The 20,242-nt window shown below is 30.7% G+C and overlaps 1 protein-coding gene across 5 annotated transcripts in view; it reads left to right on the top strand.

The window, feature by feature from the left end:
- Nucleotides 1-444: 444 nt before the first annotated feature.
- The window catches only part of LOC145276856 (uncharacterized), a 252,348-nt gene continuing 232,550 nt past the window's right edge, over nt 445-20,242 (top strand). For 2 of the 5 annotated variants that reach the window (XM_080128249.1, XM_080128245.1), the window contains exon 1: nt 1,141-1,292. In XM_080128249.1, the coding sequence (XP_079984375.1) occupies nt 1,276-1,292 (17 nt within the window). In that variant the 5' untranslated portion in view covers nt 1,141-1,275. Of the gene's footprint in view, nt 696-1,140; nt 1,293-20,242 lie in introns of those variants that run through there. The other 3 variants (XM_080128248.1, XM_080128247.1, XM_080128246.1) reach the window with 3 other exon arrangements.

Here is a 20,242-nt window from a genome sequence, read left to right as displayed (position 1 = left end):
TAATCACCTAACACGTCGATGAAGAAATGGATAGTAAGTCAGGTAGCAATGAAGTAGAACGACATTCTACTTTATAGTAGTAGCTTATAAAAACATTAAACGAGAAAGTGAACCACCTTCTTAAAAGTCATTAGATTTTCTTTTCAAAAATTTTCCCGTTAATATGATACTTAAATATGTAAATCTATGATAATCGTTGAAAAGTTTTGAAAAAAGTGTAAAACACGCATTTTTAGGGGTGAGCGTGAGCACTCGTACAGGTCCGCCAAAAAGTATATTATTCTGCTTTTAATATGTTTAATTCGGGGTATTATCATTCTGGAAAAAAACAAGTTGTTCAGAAATAATGAATTTTAATTAATTAAAAAGAAAAGAAAACAACTCTGGTTTTGTCGGTTTATTGCGGTCGCTAAATAAATACAATCGCCAGTTTATACCTCTGCCATTCAAGGGAGGCTACTGCATCCAGAAGAGTTTGCTTAATTAATCTAGTTTTAATTAACCAAAACAAAAACCAATACCATGAACATTTTGGCATGCCAACATTTTTTATTTGAATCTATTCGTAATAGTGTTTCGATTTAAAAAAAATGTCTTTATTGCCTAAAAATATACCAATGTACCACAAAGAAATGATAATAAAAGAAAGTATTCTATAACCTTTAAAAAACAAACAAAACTGAAACACTTTCATGGTGAGTGGGTGACTTTTTCTTTCTTTAAGTTTGAATCGCGATACATTTATTGTAGATAGAAAAGTAACAATAATTAATTATTTAAATTCGTTTTCGTAAAGATTGTAGATTTCTTTTCTCTAACGCAATTTTAGAAAAGTTTTTAAAAAATGCCTTTTCATCGATCTCAAACAATAACATTGTTCATTATGTTTCAAATTTTTATCTTTTTGGTAATCCGAAAATGTAATTGTCTGAAGTCAAATTATTGATACAAGATACAGCTTAACTATTTTATCTATTTGTAAATCGACTTTAAGTTAAGTAGTTTTCTCTGCTGCTACAGTTGGAAGAGAAGGAGGCCAACACGCATGGTCCCAATATAAGTGACCTTGATCGACTGTCTGTTCAGTGTTCATTGAAGTAAATATTAAAAGTAAAAAAAAAAGTAATAATTTGAAAATAATTGTATTACAATTCATAATTATTAATTAGAAATACTGAATATTTTTTAAATATATAAATACAAAGAAATAGCTTTATTACCCCTCTCCCCCTCCGATTTTAAACCCTGAATACGTGTATGACGTCACTGTAAAACATGGCGGCCATCGAGAGGTATGTTATCTTTCATACGATTTATTCTTTGTCCACTTAGGACCATCTCATTACATTCAAAACAAATGAAATCTTAGCATTTTTCTCATTCTTAAAGCCTTTAGGTACGTGGTACGTTTTAAAATATTAATCTAATATAACCTCTTCTCGGATTGCTTGTTTTGTTAGTATTCATTTCAGTTTTTGCTTTATGCCTAAAAATATAGTAAAATGAACATTTTAGTTGATATATTATGCAATTTTAAACTTGGTTTCTTCACTGTTGTGTACCTAATATATTAAAAGGTTATAATATATACATATATGTATTGCTAAAAAGAAAAAAAAGATGTATATATTGTTTTCTACTAGCAGTTGAAAATGTCTGCTATTTGAAAAACAGTTTGGTATTTCGGGTATTTATTCCAATTTTAAAAAACATTTTTCTTATTGCAAAGTTATGAATCATATTCTTATGGCTGCATTTCTATTTTACACTATTGAGATACGATTTTATCTTCACGTACATTTTTCTCCATTTTTTTTATTATTTTTATTTTGAAAATGTATTTGGAAGGTAAGAGACGTTTGTTTTATTTGAGATTAGTATTTATTTACAGAAAAAGGAAACGATTTTTTTTTACATTATTTTCATGCACAATAACAGTTGATACATGTGTTTTTATTTTAACAGAAACACATTTTGCTTACTTAGCATTAGAATATTTTTACAAAATTTGTTAAACATGAATATTTCTCAAGAATTGCTAATATCAACAGCACTTCAAAAATATAATTGCCAAATTTCCAAAAGTAACATAATCAGTTATTTCTATATACAATAGGTACCTCCAACGCGCGCCACAGTTTTACCCCCCCCCATATGTAACACGATGTAATTGTAATTTAATTTGATATTATCATTCTAACTTTTTACCATTTAATACAAAAAGCTTCAAATAAACTGCTAATATTTAAAAAATTTTTTTGCAGCATACAAAAATAATGAAAATGCGAGACAAAAATCGTGTTTACATTATCGACGCTTTAAAACAACGTTCCTATGTGAGGTTTTTTAAGCCGTTGCCCGTTCACACACCCATGTTTTAAAAATCTAGTAAAAATCAAATAATAATCATATTTTCCTGAAATTTTCGATATTCAATCATTATTAAATAAACTTACATATTAAAAGTAGGTTTCGTTAAATATATTAGCAGAAATATATTTTTTTAGGTGTTCTACTAAGCAAAAAAAAACGTGGGTTGATAAAAGTTTACACATTTTTTAAAGCTGAAAAGATCAAATAATTAAAAAATAGTGATTTATATATATATATATATATATATATATATATATATATATATATATATATAATCCTGTTATTTATTTCACTTACCTCAAAGTTGTAAATAAAATTGGACATAAATTCAATATTATGTAAAAAAAAAAACGGGTTTGTATTACTGTACACATAGATTCGAAAAAGTTGTCAAAAAACATATATAACAAATAAATATTATCAAAGGCAAGATAAGTTACTTTTCTACCAAACTGGATACATTTTTGTGTTTTTATTCAATGTAACATGTTTATTCAGCTCGAAAAACATGCAGTGTTTACCGATATGTTGGAAAATTCAAAATGGCGCCCGACACTCTCTTTAACATGGTAAGTTTGGGAAAAGGTGGTATAAATAATAAACTAGACAAAATACTATTAAAAAAACACCGAATATGTCAACTTTGTCACGGTAACATATATTGAGCGAATTTCTAACAGTATTTTGTCTAGTTTATTATTTATAACATCTTTTCCTGAACTAACCGTGTTAAAGAGAGAGAGTCGGGCGCCATCTTGAATTTTCCAATACATCGGTAAACACTGTATGCTTTTCGAGCTGAATAAACATGTTACATTGAATAAAAACCCGAAAAATATATCCAGTTAGGTAGAAAAGTAACTTCTCTTGCCTTTGATAACATTTATTTGTTATATATTTGTTTTTTGACAACTTTTTCGAATCTATGTGTACAGTAATACAAACCGATTTTTTATTTTTAACTCATTTTCCCAAACTTACCGTGTTCAGCATTGAGTTCGGCGCCATTTTGAATTTTCCAACACATCGGTAAACACTGTATGTTTGTCGAGCTGAATAAACCTGTTACATTAAATAAAAACAAAAAAAATTATCAAGTTGAGTAGAAAAGTAACTTATCTTGCCGTTGATAACATTTATTTGTTATATATTTGCTTTTTTGACAACGTTTTCGAATCTGTGTACAGTAAAACAAACCCGGTTTTTAACAGTATGTGGTATAGTTTTTTTATTTTTAACTCATTTTCCCAAACTTACCGTGTTCAGCAGAGAGTTCGGCGCCATTTTGAATTTTCCAATACATCGGGAAACAATGGATGCTTTTCAAGCTGAATAAACATTTTACATTAAATAAAAAACAAAAAAAATTATCCAGTTAGGTTGAAAATTAACTTATCTTGTCTTTGATAACTTTTATTTGTTGTATATTTATTTTGTGACAACTTTTTCAAATCTATGTGTACAGTAATACAAACCCAGAATATATTCATATAAAAGAATATGACTATTGAGATAATAAAAATTGTAAATCCAAAATCAACTTTAAAAAAATTTGTTTTGATTTTATTATTTAAATTGATTGAGGGTGGTCCTTATGTTTGGTGCTTTTTTTTTTTTTTTTTTTTTTTCCAAAAATGTACAGAGGCTTGTTGTAAATACATGTGTCAACAAAATATGTTAAAATTAATTTTATTTTATTAACTCTAGTCTGTGTAGTTTGTTAATAAAAATGTATTTGTTTTACAAAAGGTAAATTTTATATTTTATCCATTGCAAAAAAAACCAAAAATCTTACTCCATTAATAATGATGACGTCACTATTAAAATGTGTACTACTGACGATTTACACATCGCCGTGGAGGTACCTACAATACAATTTAATGGTCAAAACTGATAGAGCAGATGTCAGAAATGTTGTGAAAAATATTGCATAATTCCACCCCGTCTTTCCAACTACTCGAAAAATGTAATTCAAGCCCTAATTTATTTTTCAATTAAAGGAGCAAGGACCAAGGTTTCATTTAAAAAAAAAAACACAAAAGAAAAAACAAACAACGTGGTTTTTAAAAAAAAAAGGTTTTAAACTTCGGACTTTACAGGTAAATTTCTAAAAACACTACTTTTTTTTGTTTTAAATTTGAATATATTATTTATTGATCTTTTATCTTCAATTTGCGATACATAAAACTTTGAGTAAATTAATTATTTACTTTTTAATAGATACTTGAAAATGGGAGGGCGTGAATTAAAAATAAAAACGTTTGTCTAAAATATTATATTCGGTTTATTGGAAAGAACATAAAATTTCACATTGACCCTGAAAATATCATAAAACTTGAATCAATAGAAAAATTTTGATAGATTTTTAAAGTTTAAAAATTGAAAAATACTGAGCTCGTAAAATTCAATTAGTTTCATTACTGTTTTTTTTTTTTTTTTTAAATATTTCTATTACTTTTAAAACAACTTTAATAGTTTATTTTAGAAGTATAATCCATAAAGAAAATAAACAACCCACTTTTAAAAGAGAAATTACAAGTTTTTTATATTTTATTCGCAGTTTTGTGTTAGGGGTGTCAAAAATTCCTACAAAAATTCTGATACACCTTGGTTTTATAAAATCCGCATATATATATATATATATATTCCGATTAATTTTTTGTGTTTGAAAAATTAAAGCCTAAAGTCAATTTCTAAAAGGGGGGAAAAATAACGGTTAATGTCAAGATTATTTTCAACTCTAAAAAAATCTTTACAATGACGACTTTTATAGGTTTTTGACTGAAAATTAGAGAAATAGTTCATATGATATGAAGAAATTACATTTTCAAAATGGGGATCATTTTTCTGTATAAATTTAACGCCAAATGAGCACCCATTTTCTGGCTACCTAGTGATAATTCCGCAAACAAGTAGTTTTCCGGATATTAAGCAATGTAATTTCTTATGTTATCAGTGATGGCCATTTATGTATGCGCATTCGCACTTCCAAAATATGCACGCTTGCACATACACAAATGGCCACCCCTGATAACATAAGGAATTCAAATTACATTACTTAATATTTAAGGCCCTGTCGGTGGGGCATTAGAATACGCCGACTGCCCCCCTGCAGAGGGTAAAAGTCCCTCAATGGGGGTCCTGGATTTGACCTTAAACTATATCCGATGGTGAGGCCCCAGCTTGCGGGCTCTGGGGAGTGTGGAGCCACCCTTTAATTGCCATTGCTCCCAGGTCCACTCTGACCCGGAGTGGTAGTACTTGTTAGGGTCCCAACTATAGGTTAAATAGAAACTGACTTGCAAAAAACAAATATATTCTATTAAAAAAATTTTCTTCAAAATCACCGGATTCGGCATTAAATAACCTGAAAAGGGTTGATATGCTGTAAAACAAAAACAACCAACCAACTTAATATTTAAAGGTGATTGTTAAGATGGAAAGTAATTAAAAATTTCCCAGAATTGTTGCATAGGGGTGTTATTTTCGATGTATCAAATCCGAGACTGTTTTGTTGTTCATGTTTGTGGTTTCTCTTTTTTTTTTATTTTATTCTTGCAGAATAAAAAATGGTCACGGTACCAAATCGTATATATGTTATATACTGGGTCGTATGAAGATGACGTATATTCTGTATTGTTGTTGTTCGTCTTAGGAAGAGGCTTAGAGTGATAGACAGTCTTAGGAGTGTTCATGTGTTGAATGTTCATGTTTTAAGATGTTCATGTTGTAAGAGATAGCATATTGGAGACATAAACAGGGTATATATAAAGTAGCAATACACATGAAAAAATTGAAATAGCTTTGGTTTGGTTGTTTTTGTTTTACGGCATATCAACCTTTTTCAGGTTATGTAATGCTGAATCCAAAGATTTTGAAGAAAAACTTTTTTAATAGAATATATTTGTTGTTTTCAAGTCGGTTTCTATTTAACCCATAGTTGGGACCCTAACAGGTACTACCACTCCAGGTCAGAGTGGACCTGGGAGCAATCGTAATTAAAGGGTGGCTCCACACTCTCCAAAGCCCGCAAGCTGGGGCCTCACCACTGGATATAGTTTAAGGTCATATCCAGCTTAAAATATTTCAATATTAGTATACATAGAAAGAGCTTGATGAGCTAAGAAAGAATCTTTTAAAATTTTAAAAATCTGATTAAAATTAAGGAAGTTATGACTATTCTTGTGCCTCACACGTTTAGATATTTTTCTCTCTTTAAGACCATATGCGTTTTGTCACATTTTTTTACAATACTTTTTCAGTAAAAATGTCACATTTTTGTTAAAACACAAGATTAATCAATGAAATTTACCATATAAGTGTATTTTTGTACAAGGAATCAGAATATGCGACTGAAAATCTCCAAAAGTTCATGGTTTCCAAATAATCTGCAGTAAATGTGCAAAAAGATGCTGCAATTCCTTAAAAATGCCATGTATCCATAAACAGAAAAGTTTTATTTCCTGAATGTCATATATGTGCATCTCTTGTCATACTTTATTTATATTAGCATTTATATTTGAGTTTGGTTAGCTATTTCCACTCAAAGGAATGATCTTGCAATAGTGCTTCACTATATTCAAAGGTACGTGTTTGCTCATTACTGGAGTTGCATTTGTTAATTACAATCTTCCCATCAAAATACACCTTTACCAACTGTTGCAGAAAATAAGAACCTCACCTGCTGGACTATTGATGTCAATTACATATTCTCTGACTAGCATCTTCATATTCTTTTGGCTTATGTTTTGATATTACACTTTAGCTTTTCTATTCTTGGTCAGTAAATAAGATATCCTTCTAGACTGAGGTAATTCAAATTTTTTTCTCGGTGTCTTTTTGGAGGGAGCTGTATTTTCCCCATATTAAAAACCAATCTTGTGTCTGACTTTACCCTTGTGGGCAAGTAAGTTAGGGAAAACACTTTCATAAATGGTTCATTTAGAAGAGAGATGTTGATTTCATTCTTTTTTCCCTATATTTCATATTTGATATAAGATTTCCTTTATAAAACCTTTCTGTATATCAACACGATTTTGCTCTATATTTCCTAAAATACTTTTACTTTTGTTCATTATTACACAGTGTATTTTGTCTTGTTTTTAGAAGTCATCATCCCCAAAACAAGAAGGTCTGGTAGCAGTAAAGATGAAACATTAGCTGCTTAACTTTACAAATTTAATCATCATATCACATATCTGTTAAGACATTCTTCTTACATAACTAAAAATAAATCTTTTTTTATATTATCTTCATTATCTTTTTTATTATCAGGTCATCCCATAAGTTCTGTCCCAATTTTTACCTTTGTTTTTAAATTGCATGAAACTTAAAAAATATTGTGTATACTTTATAATTTTTTACATTTGTATGTTTAGATGCATTTTAACAGATTACATAACTGAGTTTACAGAACGATAAAATTTAAATTTGCTTGATTACAACCCTACTAACATGGAAGTGCTTAAAAATAATTTGAGGCAAATAATGCTTTATGAGTTCAAAAAAGGAAATTCAGCAGCCGAAGTGGCTAGAAATATTCACTTAGTTTATAGAAAGGAATGTGTGAATGAAAGAACTTGCAGAAGATGGTTTGCGAAATTCAGAAGTGGATATTTCACTCTTGAAGATAAAGATCGAACCAGACGTCTAGTTAAATTTGGGTAATTTCTTGAAGCAGCTCTTGAAGAAAATCCTGCTTTATCAGTTGAGGAATTGGCAATAAAACTGAGTTCAAACCATACAACTGTTCATCGTTATCTTCAACAACTTGGAAAAGTTCCTAAACTTTAAAATGGGTGCCTCATAAATTGTCTGAAAACAATCTCAATCCCGAGTCAAAATCTGTTTTTCTCTCTATTCTCATTCTCGCAAACTTGTTTCACCTTTTTTGAATAGACTTGTGACTGGGGATGAAAAATGTATCTTTTATCGAAATATTAAGTGTCGTAGACAATGGCTTGGTAAAGGGCAAAGACCTTAGCCACAGCCGAAAAGAGAACTTCATGGCAATAAGGTTCTTCTTTCAATATGGTGGGATCGCCAAGGTATAATCTACTTTGAATTGTTACCACCTAAAGCAACAATTAATGCTCAAATCTACTGTCAGCAATTAGAACGTTTGAGCCAAGCTTTGAGTGAAAAAAATCTGCTCTAGTGAATCGAAAAGTGGTGATGTTTCATCAGGACAATGCACGACCCCACACAGCAAGAATCACCTCGCAAAAGATCAAAGAACTTGGTTGGGAGAGAATTCCTTATCCACCCTATTCTCTTGACCTTGCTCCTTCAGATTACCATTTGTTTCTTAGCTTACAAAATCATTTGGAGGGAACAGCTTTTGTAACTGACACTTGTGAGTTCTTTGAATCAAAGCGAAAAGTATTTTACAATGATGAAATTAATAAACTTGTTAATAGATGGAAAGAAGGCATAGATAATCATATTGATGATTAAATCTTTAATAAAATGTAACATTTGCTCACTTCTTTTTTTATTCATGAATTCGGAAAGAACTTATGGGATGACCTAATATTTGGACTACTATTCAAATCTGGAAATTATTTGCACATAACACGGACTTGTGTCATAACAGATAAAGGCAGTGTGTAACCATCAGTTTTAAGTGAGAATCTTCTGGGGTTGTAGATCCAGTCCTCATTACTGGTGATACTAGCAAAGAATAAAATAAATATTACTTGTAAAACGCTTCTACAAGAAAAATATACCTCTAGATTCAAAGGTTTGGATTGAAATTCTATTATAGTTTTCCAAGTTTAATATTAGAATTCCTTAGTTTAAAAAGATGTAGCTTCTTTCTTAGAATTGTCTTCCGTTTTCCTGCTTTCCAGCTGTCTATAATATGGTTGTCTTCAAGTCCAACGTGAACAAGTTTCTGATGAGCCGTTCCACTTAAGTTAACAAATTTACCGAACTTCCATTACTATTGATTACTATATTGTCCTTTTGACTACTCTACACTCTTTAACTCTTATCCTTGAGTGGCTGATCGGCCTTGATAAGTGGTGACGCCTATGTAAAAAAAAAAAAAAGATAAAGGTCAGAGATTATAGTCATTAAAAGATTGTGACATAGCATCGAAGATAAACCCAATAGTTCAAACAATAAAAATTCTTAATCTTTATCTCAAAAAATCCAAAACATTATCGTTATATGGAAGTATTATTGTTTATTGTTCCTCATTCTCATCATGTAGGAATGCGAAAACTAATTGACATATGTGTGATGTGTACAGATACACAGATGTAAATTAGGTGGACACATTGAAAAAAGGTGGGTACAGATACACAGATGTAAATTAGGTAGACACATTGAAAAAAGGTGTGTACAGATACACAGATGTAAATTAGGTGGACACATTGAAAAAAGGTGGGTACAGATACACAGATGTAAATTAGGTGGACACATTAAAAAAAGATGTGTTCAGATACACAGATATAAATTAGGTGGACATATTGAAAAAAGAGTCACCCTTTTTCTAAGTGCTAACAAACATTGAGAAATATTATACAGTGGTTGAATCCACATAGTGTGAGGCGGTGTTTTGTTCAGTTATAAGTAACAGTTAATTAGAACAATTAAAGAAAACCTAACTCAATTCCAGAATTAAAATATATTTTAGCATATATTTTGCGTTTAGGTATAATTAGCATTACAAGCGTATGCTGTATTTTCGTAGACATCAGCAATATTACATACCTAATGTGCTTCAACAAGTCATATCTTTTTTATTTGTTGGTCAGTTTTTAAAGGAATTACATTGATGGAAAGAGAATAAAATAAGTTTTCCAATGATCTTAATTTATTTTTCTTTTATGCGTTCAATGTTTTTATGCTTCAAGTTAAAAATGAAGAATTGGTAAAAGAATGACGACAAAAAGGGAAACACTTTTTTCAATGTTTTCATTTTATACATTACGTTTGGAGACACATGTGCGGAGTTAAATTTGATTGGATATGGCTGAAATTTTACAGGCTATATAAACAAAGAAGTCCATCTCTACTGGTGTTTGATTTTTATTTTTACGACGATAGGAAGCAAAGTTACGACCGAGCAAAGTTGACAAAGAATATTTCAAAATTGATGAGATTAATCTGCATATATCATCCATTTTCATATAAATAATAGTTTCAGAATTATTTTCATGTATAATATGTAAATATTTGATAATTATTAATTGCGCTGAATTTTATTTCAAATGTTATCTTTTATAGAAATCAAATTCGCTTACGGAAAAACGGTCACTAAGCGCGTCATGCGCTGAGCTAACTAAAGCATTCTCTTAAAAATAGAAAACCGTTTCTGCTTTCGTCTTACTAGACTAGTCATTTTTTATTCTGAGTTCATCAATTTAAAAAAATTATTTTCAAGTTTTTCAAATTTGATTTCCAAACAATACTATTTTGTTGTTTTTAACACTTTTAGTACACATGTACTAAAAGTATTAAAAAACAACAAAATGTACTAAGTACATGCGTTTAACTACTTATTTGTACTTAAGGTAGAATTGTGTTTTTTAGTGGTCAAAAAAACAAAAAAGCATAAATAAAAGGTACTTGTGCACTTATGCTACCATGCTGAAATAATAACGTTATTATTTAGAAACCCATTCTTAACATGGGGAAGGAAGGGTGTTTTTTGTTAACTATTCTGTACTTTTACTTTAAATAAAAAAAAGATATCGTGAAACTTGAATTTATTTTTAATTCATTGTCAAGACTATTTTTTCGAATCTGTAAAACAAACCCGTTTTTTTTAACTGAGGATATCTAAATAATAATAATAATAATACGAATAATTAGGCGGTTCGATAAAGAATTTCATTGTGATGCATTTTGTAAATTTTTACCTTGTTTCTGCCTTAACATTTTTCTTTAAAATGACTATCTTTATAAGGTTTTCGAGTATACTGAAAACGAATATCGCATTTAAATTTTCCGCAAATAAGTAACTTTCCGGATATTAAGCAATGTCATTTCTTATGTTGTTGCTGGTGGCCATCTTGGTATGCGCATTTGTGCATAATTTCTTGGGGTTGCGCTTGCACGTATCAAGATAGCCACCAGCGATAACATAAGAAATGACATTGCTTAATATCCTTATTTATTTGCAGAAATTTAAATGCGATATTCGTTTTCAGCATACCTTAAAACTAGTGGTGGGACGATTAATCGGAATCATTAATCGTAAGAATCGTGTATTTTGGGAGGTATCGGAATCGGAATCGCATCGTTAAAAAATACCTTAATTTTCCGATTCCTTCATTACGATTCTTTTAGTCTGATGTTGAAAAAAAGAAAAAAGTTTCCTGATATTTCTAACCGCAAGAGAGAAATGTAGCATGTTATAAAAAAACCCCAAAGAAATTCATTATTAACAGGGCAATGCTTAGTGCCCCTCCCTTACAAGGTTCATTCATTCAGATCTATTGTAATCAAAACTACAAAAGAGTTAACTTGAAAAGAAGTATGCAGGGCTCTACATTGCGAGTAAAAATAAAAAAACGCTTATCTAGTAATTTTTCAATGTTTAGTATGTTTTTAAAGTTTCAATTATCAATTAAATTTTTTTAATTGCGTTTATTTTTCAATTTATTTTTAAAAAAACAGTTTTAAATGTATTTTTCAAGGTAACAAGCTTCGAAAGAAGTCTAATAAAAAAAAAAATCACTTAATTTTTAATTTCGACAACCCTAAGAATTTAATTATTAAAAAAATATTGAAATGTGACATTTTTTTATTTAACATTTCTATTAGTTCAATTAATTTTCTTTCAATAATTCATTTCACTCAACAAACTTCACCATTTTTTTTTTTTTTAATCTTTTTCTGTAATTTTGGTAATTATGTTTGCTCAATTTTATCTAGTATTTCATTTGTTTTTTATAGTGGTATCATTTTTATGTGTTCCTTTGATATACCCTATTTCAAAATTAGTTTGGCTAAACTTATTCTTCACGTTAGAAACAACGTGTAAAAGCAATGAAAAAGTAAGAAAAAATAATAGGTGTTTACTACTCCTTGTGAATTATGGAGGTCTGAAGAACTGCCGTCACAAATACAACTATCAATAGCCAAACAAAAAATCGTTTTTGAAATTCCTTTAATTGTAACTTTTCGCTATACCTACCTTTTTGGTATAAAACACAAAAACTTTCGATTAATGGTATTTCTCATATATGGTCGTTAACTTTGGAAAGGTTATTTTGTATCTACGGCGCCATGTCACATGGTATATTGTTTTTTTTTTCATTACGCACGTTCATTTATAAATTATTAAATGAAATATTTATCTTTTTTATATTTGATTAGTATATATTTTCTTTCTCTTCCGCTATATTTTTTTTATTTAATTCATTAAATCTGTTAATTATGAGGACCAAAATAATGAATCGTGTGTATTTATTCTCTAATTTTCTTGTTTTTGTTCTGTTATATAAATTCTATTTTATTTGTTTTTTCTCTGAAGGATAAATTCTATTTTCTTTGAGTTTTTTTTCTGTATTCCAATTAAGTAAAATTAAATTTTCTCTAAAATAAATTTTGCTTAGTTTTCCGTTTAGTTTACTATATAATAATTTTATTTAAACCAAAACATGACGGTGTAGACATAAAATATCTCTTCCAAAGTTAGGGAACATATTTGGGAACTACCGACCATAAGTATAAAACTACCTGGTATATTTCAAAACAATAATTCCCTAGGAATCGGAATCGGAATCATACTTGGTATCGGAATCGTTAATCAATATTTTCCTGGAATCGGAATCGTATAAAAATTAGGAATCGTCCCAACACTACTTAAAACCTATAGAAGTAATTTTAAATGTTAAGGTAGAAACAAGGTAAAAAAATGACTGTTTTATTTCTTTGTTTACATAATTGAATTTTCAGTAAAACAACAGAATAGAAATTACTGGCACTGTGAAAGTTACATCGAGGATTCATGTAAAGTACGATTTAGGGTTGCATCGCAGAATAGGGGTATATTTTGTGCTAGATAGAGAGGATTAACAAAATTAACAATTGGACTGGTCCAAAAATGCATCAATTCTGGTCGACTATGGGAATTTCCATCTTTTACAGAAATCCATAATCTTTTCTTTGATATATTTCTGAGATTAATTCATATCTATTCAATTTTTTTTTTTGAAGGGAGTAGTAAATACCGGCCATGAATGCTCTTTAGGCATTCAATGGCTACACCCAAGATTAAGCTCTCCTTTGGTGAGGAGGCAGGAAAATGCCTATTCTCTATAAAGCTATATTTAAATACTACTATAATACTTAGCTTTGTTCATAAATAGACATCCACTGTATGATACCATGCGCCAGTTTAAAAAAAAATTGAAATTTGTACATCTGAATTTATAATTCATAGCTTATGGTAAAGAGATACATCAGATTTGACTGCATAATCAGAAAGAGCACACAATTTTACATAAGACTGCCAAATTTCATGAGAATAGCTTGAAAAATAAATAAATGGTGGCAAATTTACCGAATTTCTTGAAATGTTGAGGTCCGTAATTTAGCCCACTTTTTCTACAAAATACAATTTATGGTTGCATCTCAGAAAATGCTATATTTTGTGCCAGCTAGAGAGGATTTACAAAATTGAAAATTGGACTGGTTCTGGTCGACTATGGGAATTTCCATCTTTTATAGAAATAAAAGCGAAAATGTGTGTGTGTGTGTGTGTGTTCACTTTTTGTGTATGTCCGAGAAAGGCTTTTTTCTGAGAAGCGATTGGTCGGCTTACAACTTCTTAAAACTTTTTATATCACGTCTAAGTGATAATATCTATAAATTAACAACGGGGATCGCCTGTCTATTTAATTTGCTCGACTTTGAAAAGATAAATATTCAACATTTTTCGATCGCCGCATGTGGATTAGGCTTTTTCGTATAATAAAAGCGAAACTAATTCTGGCGGCAGAGTTCCGGTTGCGATTGCCGGAAACGTCCAAAAGCAATCAGCCTTGATCAGTGTGAAGTTTCTCCTTATATCAGACGATTGCTATTCAATTTGAACAATCCCCTTTTTGATGGGGAGCTGGTCTCCCCCCCCCCCAACATCTTGGGGAAACAAAAAAAATAAATTAAAAAAGCTGCCCCCACAGTAAATAAAATACTGCCCTGCAGTCAAAGTTGACCTCATTAAGTCATCAAGTACGGGCACCTGCTAATTCCTTAATACTTAAATAAATTCAAACATGTTTCCGTTACTATTTCGTGGTGGCCCAGTGGTTAATGTCACACATTTTTTTTTAATTTCCAACTTCGCTTCAAGAGTTCGGTTTTGATCCTTCATACTTACCTACCAAAACTTTTTTTTTCTATTTTAAATAACCGGGCAACGCCGGGTACTCCCCGCTAGTCTTTTATAGAAATCCAAGATCTATATGAAAAATTTTCTTTTATTTCTGAGATTAATTCATATCTATTCAATTTTTTTTTTTCTTTGAGGGGAGTAGTAAATACCAGCCATGAATGCTCTTTAAGCATTCAATGGCTACACCCAAGATTAAGCTCTTCTTTAGTAAGGAGGCATGAAAATGCCTATTCTTTATAAAGTGGATTTAAATACTACTATAATACTTAGTTTTGTTCATAAATAGGCACCCACTGTATGATACCATGCGCCAGTTTAAAAAAAAATTGAAATTTGTACATCTGAATTTATAATTCATAGCTTATGGTAAAGAGATACATCAGATTTGACTGCATAATAAGAAAGAGCACACAATTTTACATAAGACTGCCAAGTTTCATGAGAATAGCTTGAAAAATAAATAAATGGTGGCAAAATTACTGAATTTCTTGAAATTTTTTAATTGTATTGTTGCGGCAACAGAGAGCCAGAGCACACCGAATAAGAATGCATAAATGAAGTGAAATGCACTAAATGTAGCAAAGATCACCTGGTCTTCTCTAAAATATGTAAAACATTTAAAAAAAAAAATTAAAAAAAAAGGAAATAATGGAAGTAAAGTCTAAAAAACATAATTTTCCCAGAAGCTGGAAAAATAGTTGATACGTACTTGAAAGACAACACGTATGCTGAGACGACAAAAAAGACAACTAAACCATATACATCTTCCCCGTGGTGAAAAAAACACACTTCTACATTTACCAAAAAACAAAATAATGTAAAGAAATTACCACAAACAGAAGCTACTACAAACAGAACGGAATTAGAAGACATGGAAACTGAACCGATAAAAAAAAAATCATGAGTTACAAGATAATCCAATGGAATTGGCGTGGATTGAAGGCAAATTACAATGAAATTTTATTGTTGCAAACAAAATTTAATCCTTTGCTTTTTTGTCTCCAAGAAACCTTCCTTAAGAATGAGGACAATTTGAATATAAAACACTATCAACAATATAACTACATTCATAATACAGGACTTAGAGCCTCTGGTGGTGTATCAGTATTCATTAAAAATAACATACCCCAGAGTCAAATTGAATTAAAAACAAATTTACAAGCGGTTGCCATAAGAGCAACTTTACACAAACTGATAAGCATTTGGTCTTTATACATACCTCCACATGAGCAAATAGATGAAAATGAATTGGAGAACTTAATAGAGCAAATACCCAAACCCTTTATTTTCCTAGGGGACTTAAATAGTCACAACACCTTATGGGTATGCAAGGTAACGGATAGAAAGGGAAAGAAAATTGAAAATCCAATAAAAATAATCTATGCTTGTTCAACCAAAAAGAAGCCACTCACATCAATCAATCCAACAAATGGATCGCTTAGTTCGCTTGATTTAACCATATGTGACCCTTCCACTTATCTGGATTTTTCTTGGAGCATATTCGATGATGTCTGTGGTAGCGATCACTACGCAATCATTCTCAAAAACCATGAAGAAATATTTGAACATCCACCAAGATGGAAGCTTAACAAAGCCAACTGGGAAAAATTCAAGAATTTCTACTCAGAACAATTGACAGAAAACAACATCGATACAATCGAAACATTTACACAAACATTAATATTAGGAGAAGAGTGCATTCACAAAGACACTACTTCAGGAAAAAAGAATAGACCATGGTTTAACAAAGAATGTAAAGAATAAATAAATCTACAAAAAGCAGCATTAAGAAAATTTAATAAAGAACCAATAACAAGCAACTTAATTGAATACAAAATTGAGAGCAAAATCACGCAGAATAATAAAGAAAGCCAAAAAAGAATGCTGGCAAGAATATGTCAGCAAGATCAATGTTTCCACTAAACCAAAGACAGTTTGGGAAATGGTTAAAAAAAAAAATTCTGGAAAATATAACCCGATACCAATTAAACATCTTTTTACTGAAAATACCAAAATAACAGAAACAAAGGCGAACAAATTAGCCAAAACATTTTCAGAGAACTCTTCTTCAAAAAACTATAACAAAGAATTCCAAACCATCAAGAAAAATATTGAAAAGTGCAAGCTAAATTTCAATTCTAAAAACTTTGAAGAATATAATAAACCTTTTTCAATAAGAGAATTGGAAAATTCCATAAACAAATCGCACAACACAGCCGTAGGACCAGATGAGGTTCACTATAGTTTTTTGGAAATACTTCCAAAAATTTCATTGGAACTTTTACTAAAAATCTACAATAACATCTAGATAAAAAAGAAGTTCCTGGACTCTTGAAAACATACAACGATTATTCCAATACCAAAACCAGGAAAAGATTCTTCAGATCCTGGAAATTATCAACCAATTTCACTAACAAGTTGCATGTGCAAAACACTAAAGCGAATGGTAAATCATCTCCTAATTTGGTATTTAGAAACAAACAAACTAATAACCAATGCACAGTGTGGTTATCGTAAAAATCGGGGATGTCTTGACCATTTGGTCAACTTAGAATGCTATGTCAGAGAAGCCTTCATAAGAGGGGAACACGCCACAACTGTCTTTTTCGATTTAGAAAAAGCTTACGATACTTCCTGGAAATTTGGAATTATGAAAGATCTATTTGACTTTGGACTTAAAGGTAGACTTCCTGAATTTATTCAAAATTTTTTGCCGAACAGAGCCTTCAGGGTATGCCTAGGGTCTACTCTAAGCGATATAAATAAACAGGAAGAAGGCGTGCCACAGGGTAGTATACTATCAACAACCCTGTTTGATATAAAAATCAACAACATAGTAAAGGAACTTACTCTCAACATAAATAAGACCTTCTACATGGATGATTGCTCTATAAGCTATCATTCCAAACACATCCATACTATTGAAAGAAAATTGCAACACAGCATAAGCAAAATGAATAAATGGGCAAAAAAAATGGTTTTAAATTTTCAAAAAATAAAAACAAATGCATTTATTTTTGCAATCAACACAAATTACACAATGATCCCAAACTACAACTCGATGGAGAAGATATCCCCTTTGTTGATGAATACAAGTTTTTAGGAATGGTTTTTGATAAAAAAACTAAATTTTGTTCTCCACATAGTTTAAAAAAAATGTAATAAAGCACTGCAACTTCTGCATGTTGTGGCTCATACAAACTGGGGAGCTGACATGCAGACCTTGTTAAACCTGCACAGATCACTAATTCAATCAAAAATTGATATGGCAGCTGTATATACCAAGCAGCAAGAAAATCCTATGTTTAAATCCCATTTACCATACAGGATTGAGACTTGCACTGGGAGCTTTCAGAACATCCCCAGTAGAAAACTGTAATCAGAGTTTTTTTTCTGTCTGTTTCGATTTACTCAAAACCGCACACACCTCGTCTTCTCATGTATCGTTCTCTTCTTCCTCTTCTACTTCTTGCTCTTTTTCTTCTTTTTTCTTCTCAGTCGTCAGAAGCGTCGTCTTTGTCTTGACTACGTTTTTCCTTCCCCCTTCTTGCTCACAGTGACCCGTTTTTATGCTAAGCTGAACTCTCGTGTGTGCGAGAGAACACAAGATTTTGCGTGATTACTTGGCAATATTAACCGGCCGCCGCCATCTTGCCATTTTTCTTTGGACGTGCCCGCTTTGCAGAGTGCACACCTCGAGCGTTTGTCAGGTAAGCCCGTCTGTTCGCAATTTATTACACAAAAACAAATGCGCCTTCACCTAATCTCAGATATAACAAGTTAGCACTGCTATATTATACAAAATTGAAGGCAGATCCCGACAATCCTGTGTACAACTGCATGTTTTATCCCAATTAATTTAACAAAAAGAAAAAGCCATTAAAACATTTGGCCTACGAATGGAACCCATTATTAAAGAAACAGATCCCGATAACAAAAATTCACAAAACATTTACTCCAAAAATACCTCCTTGGAACATTATAGTACCAAAAGTTGACTTAAGTCTTAGCAAACACTGTAAGGGGAAAAACTCGCCCTCTGGTTTATCAAGAAGAATTTGAACAAATCAAATACAATTATCCTAAACATGCATACATCTTTACAGATGGCTCAAAACAGGTAGATGCAACAGGCAGCGCAGCTGTATATAATAAAAAGATTAAAAAGAAGCATCTCTTGAAAGAAACTTCAATCTTTAATGCAGAGGTTTGTGCAATAGATTTAGCACTTCATCTCATCTCCAGGGATAACAACACTTGCTATCAGCTATAACGGCGATAAAAACACAAAAATTTAACAACCCGTTGAACAACTAATTAACAAAGATGACCAATGACTCCTCAATCAAAAAAAACCCACATACTCAACAAACGGATCAATTAGTGCCATTGATCTTACCATGTGCGATCCATCAAGCTTCTTGGATCACACATGGAGCACCTATGAAGAACCATGTGGAAGTGATCACTACTCTATGATAATCAATTACAGTAACTTCGTCTAAAAGTACATACCTAGATGGAATACAAACAAAGCCAACTGGGGCAAATAAAAAAAAAACTGTTCACTACAATCAACAGAACACCAAATCTAACAATTCACCAAAGTACTCATCAAAAATAGCAAAAACAAAATGCATACCCAAAAATTCTCCTTCTAGAAAAGAAAACAAACCATGGTTCAATCCAGAAGGTAAAACGGTTATCAGACAAAGAAAAGCAGCCTTAAAGAAAATTTAAAAAACAACCAGCTATCAAAAGAAAACATTTTTAAAAAATCATTTAGAGCACCTCGCTCACAATTAGAATTTGTTTACACAGTGCAGACGCATTTCAAGTTATTACATTCATAATTAACTTTTTCCCAAATTTCAGTGTACATTTAAAAAGTATGTGTTTTTTTTTTCAAAACAACTTTCTTTACAAAAGACTATTAAAATTTCACTCCAAAATTTAAAAACTATTTCAAGTATTTTGATTCATCGTTAAAATCAATTTTTCTTCACAAAGGATCATCAAAAATTCTGAATTTATATTAACTTTTTTCCAAAGTAATTAATTTATTTTAAAAACAATCTTCTCAAAAGATCATAAATTTCAAATCGACCCACTTTTCACAATACAATTCAAAAATTATTCCAAACATTTGGTTCATCATTAAAATTAATCTTCCTAAAAGATCATAGAAAATTCATTTTGAATCAATTTACCCTTTACAATGAGATTCAGAAACATCCCAAATTTTTCATTTCGTAATTATTATTTTTAAAATTCGGTGTACATTTAAAGTTATTTAATTAATTCTTTAAAATCATTTCTTATAGACCATTATCAAGGTCTTTTCGAATTCAGAAACTTTTCACATTAATTAACTTTTTTTTCAAAGTAATTATTATTTAAAAAAAAAACAACCCTCTTCCTAAGATCACCCACAAAGATTATTTCGAATTAATAAACTCTCGCCACATCTGGGAGCTATATCAGTTAACGACCAGTTCTGTATAGTTAACAGCT

Source organism: Euprymna scolopes, chromosome 5, assembly GCF_053919585.1.
Source record: "Euprymna scolopes isolate OS-2025 chromosome 5, ASM5391958v1, whole genome shotgun sequence".
Classification (NCBI taxonomy): Eukaryota; Metazoa; Mollusca; class Cephalopoda; order Sepiida; family Sepiolidae; genus Euprymna; species Euprymna scolopes.
Note: the sequence above shows the minus strand (reverse complement) of the source record. Positions and strands in the feature narration are given on the sequence as shown.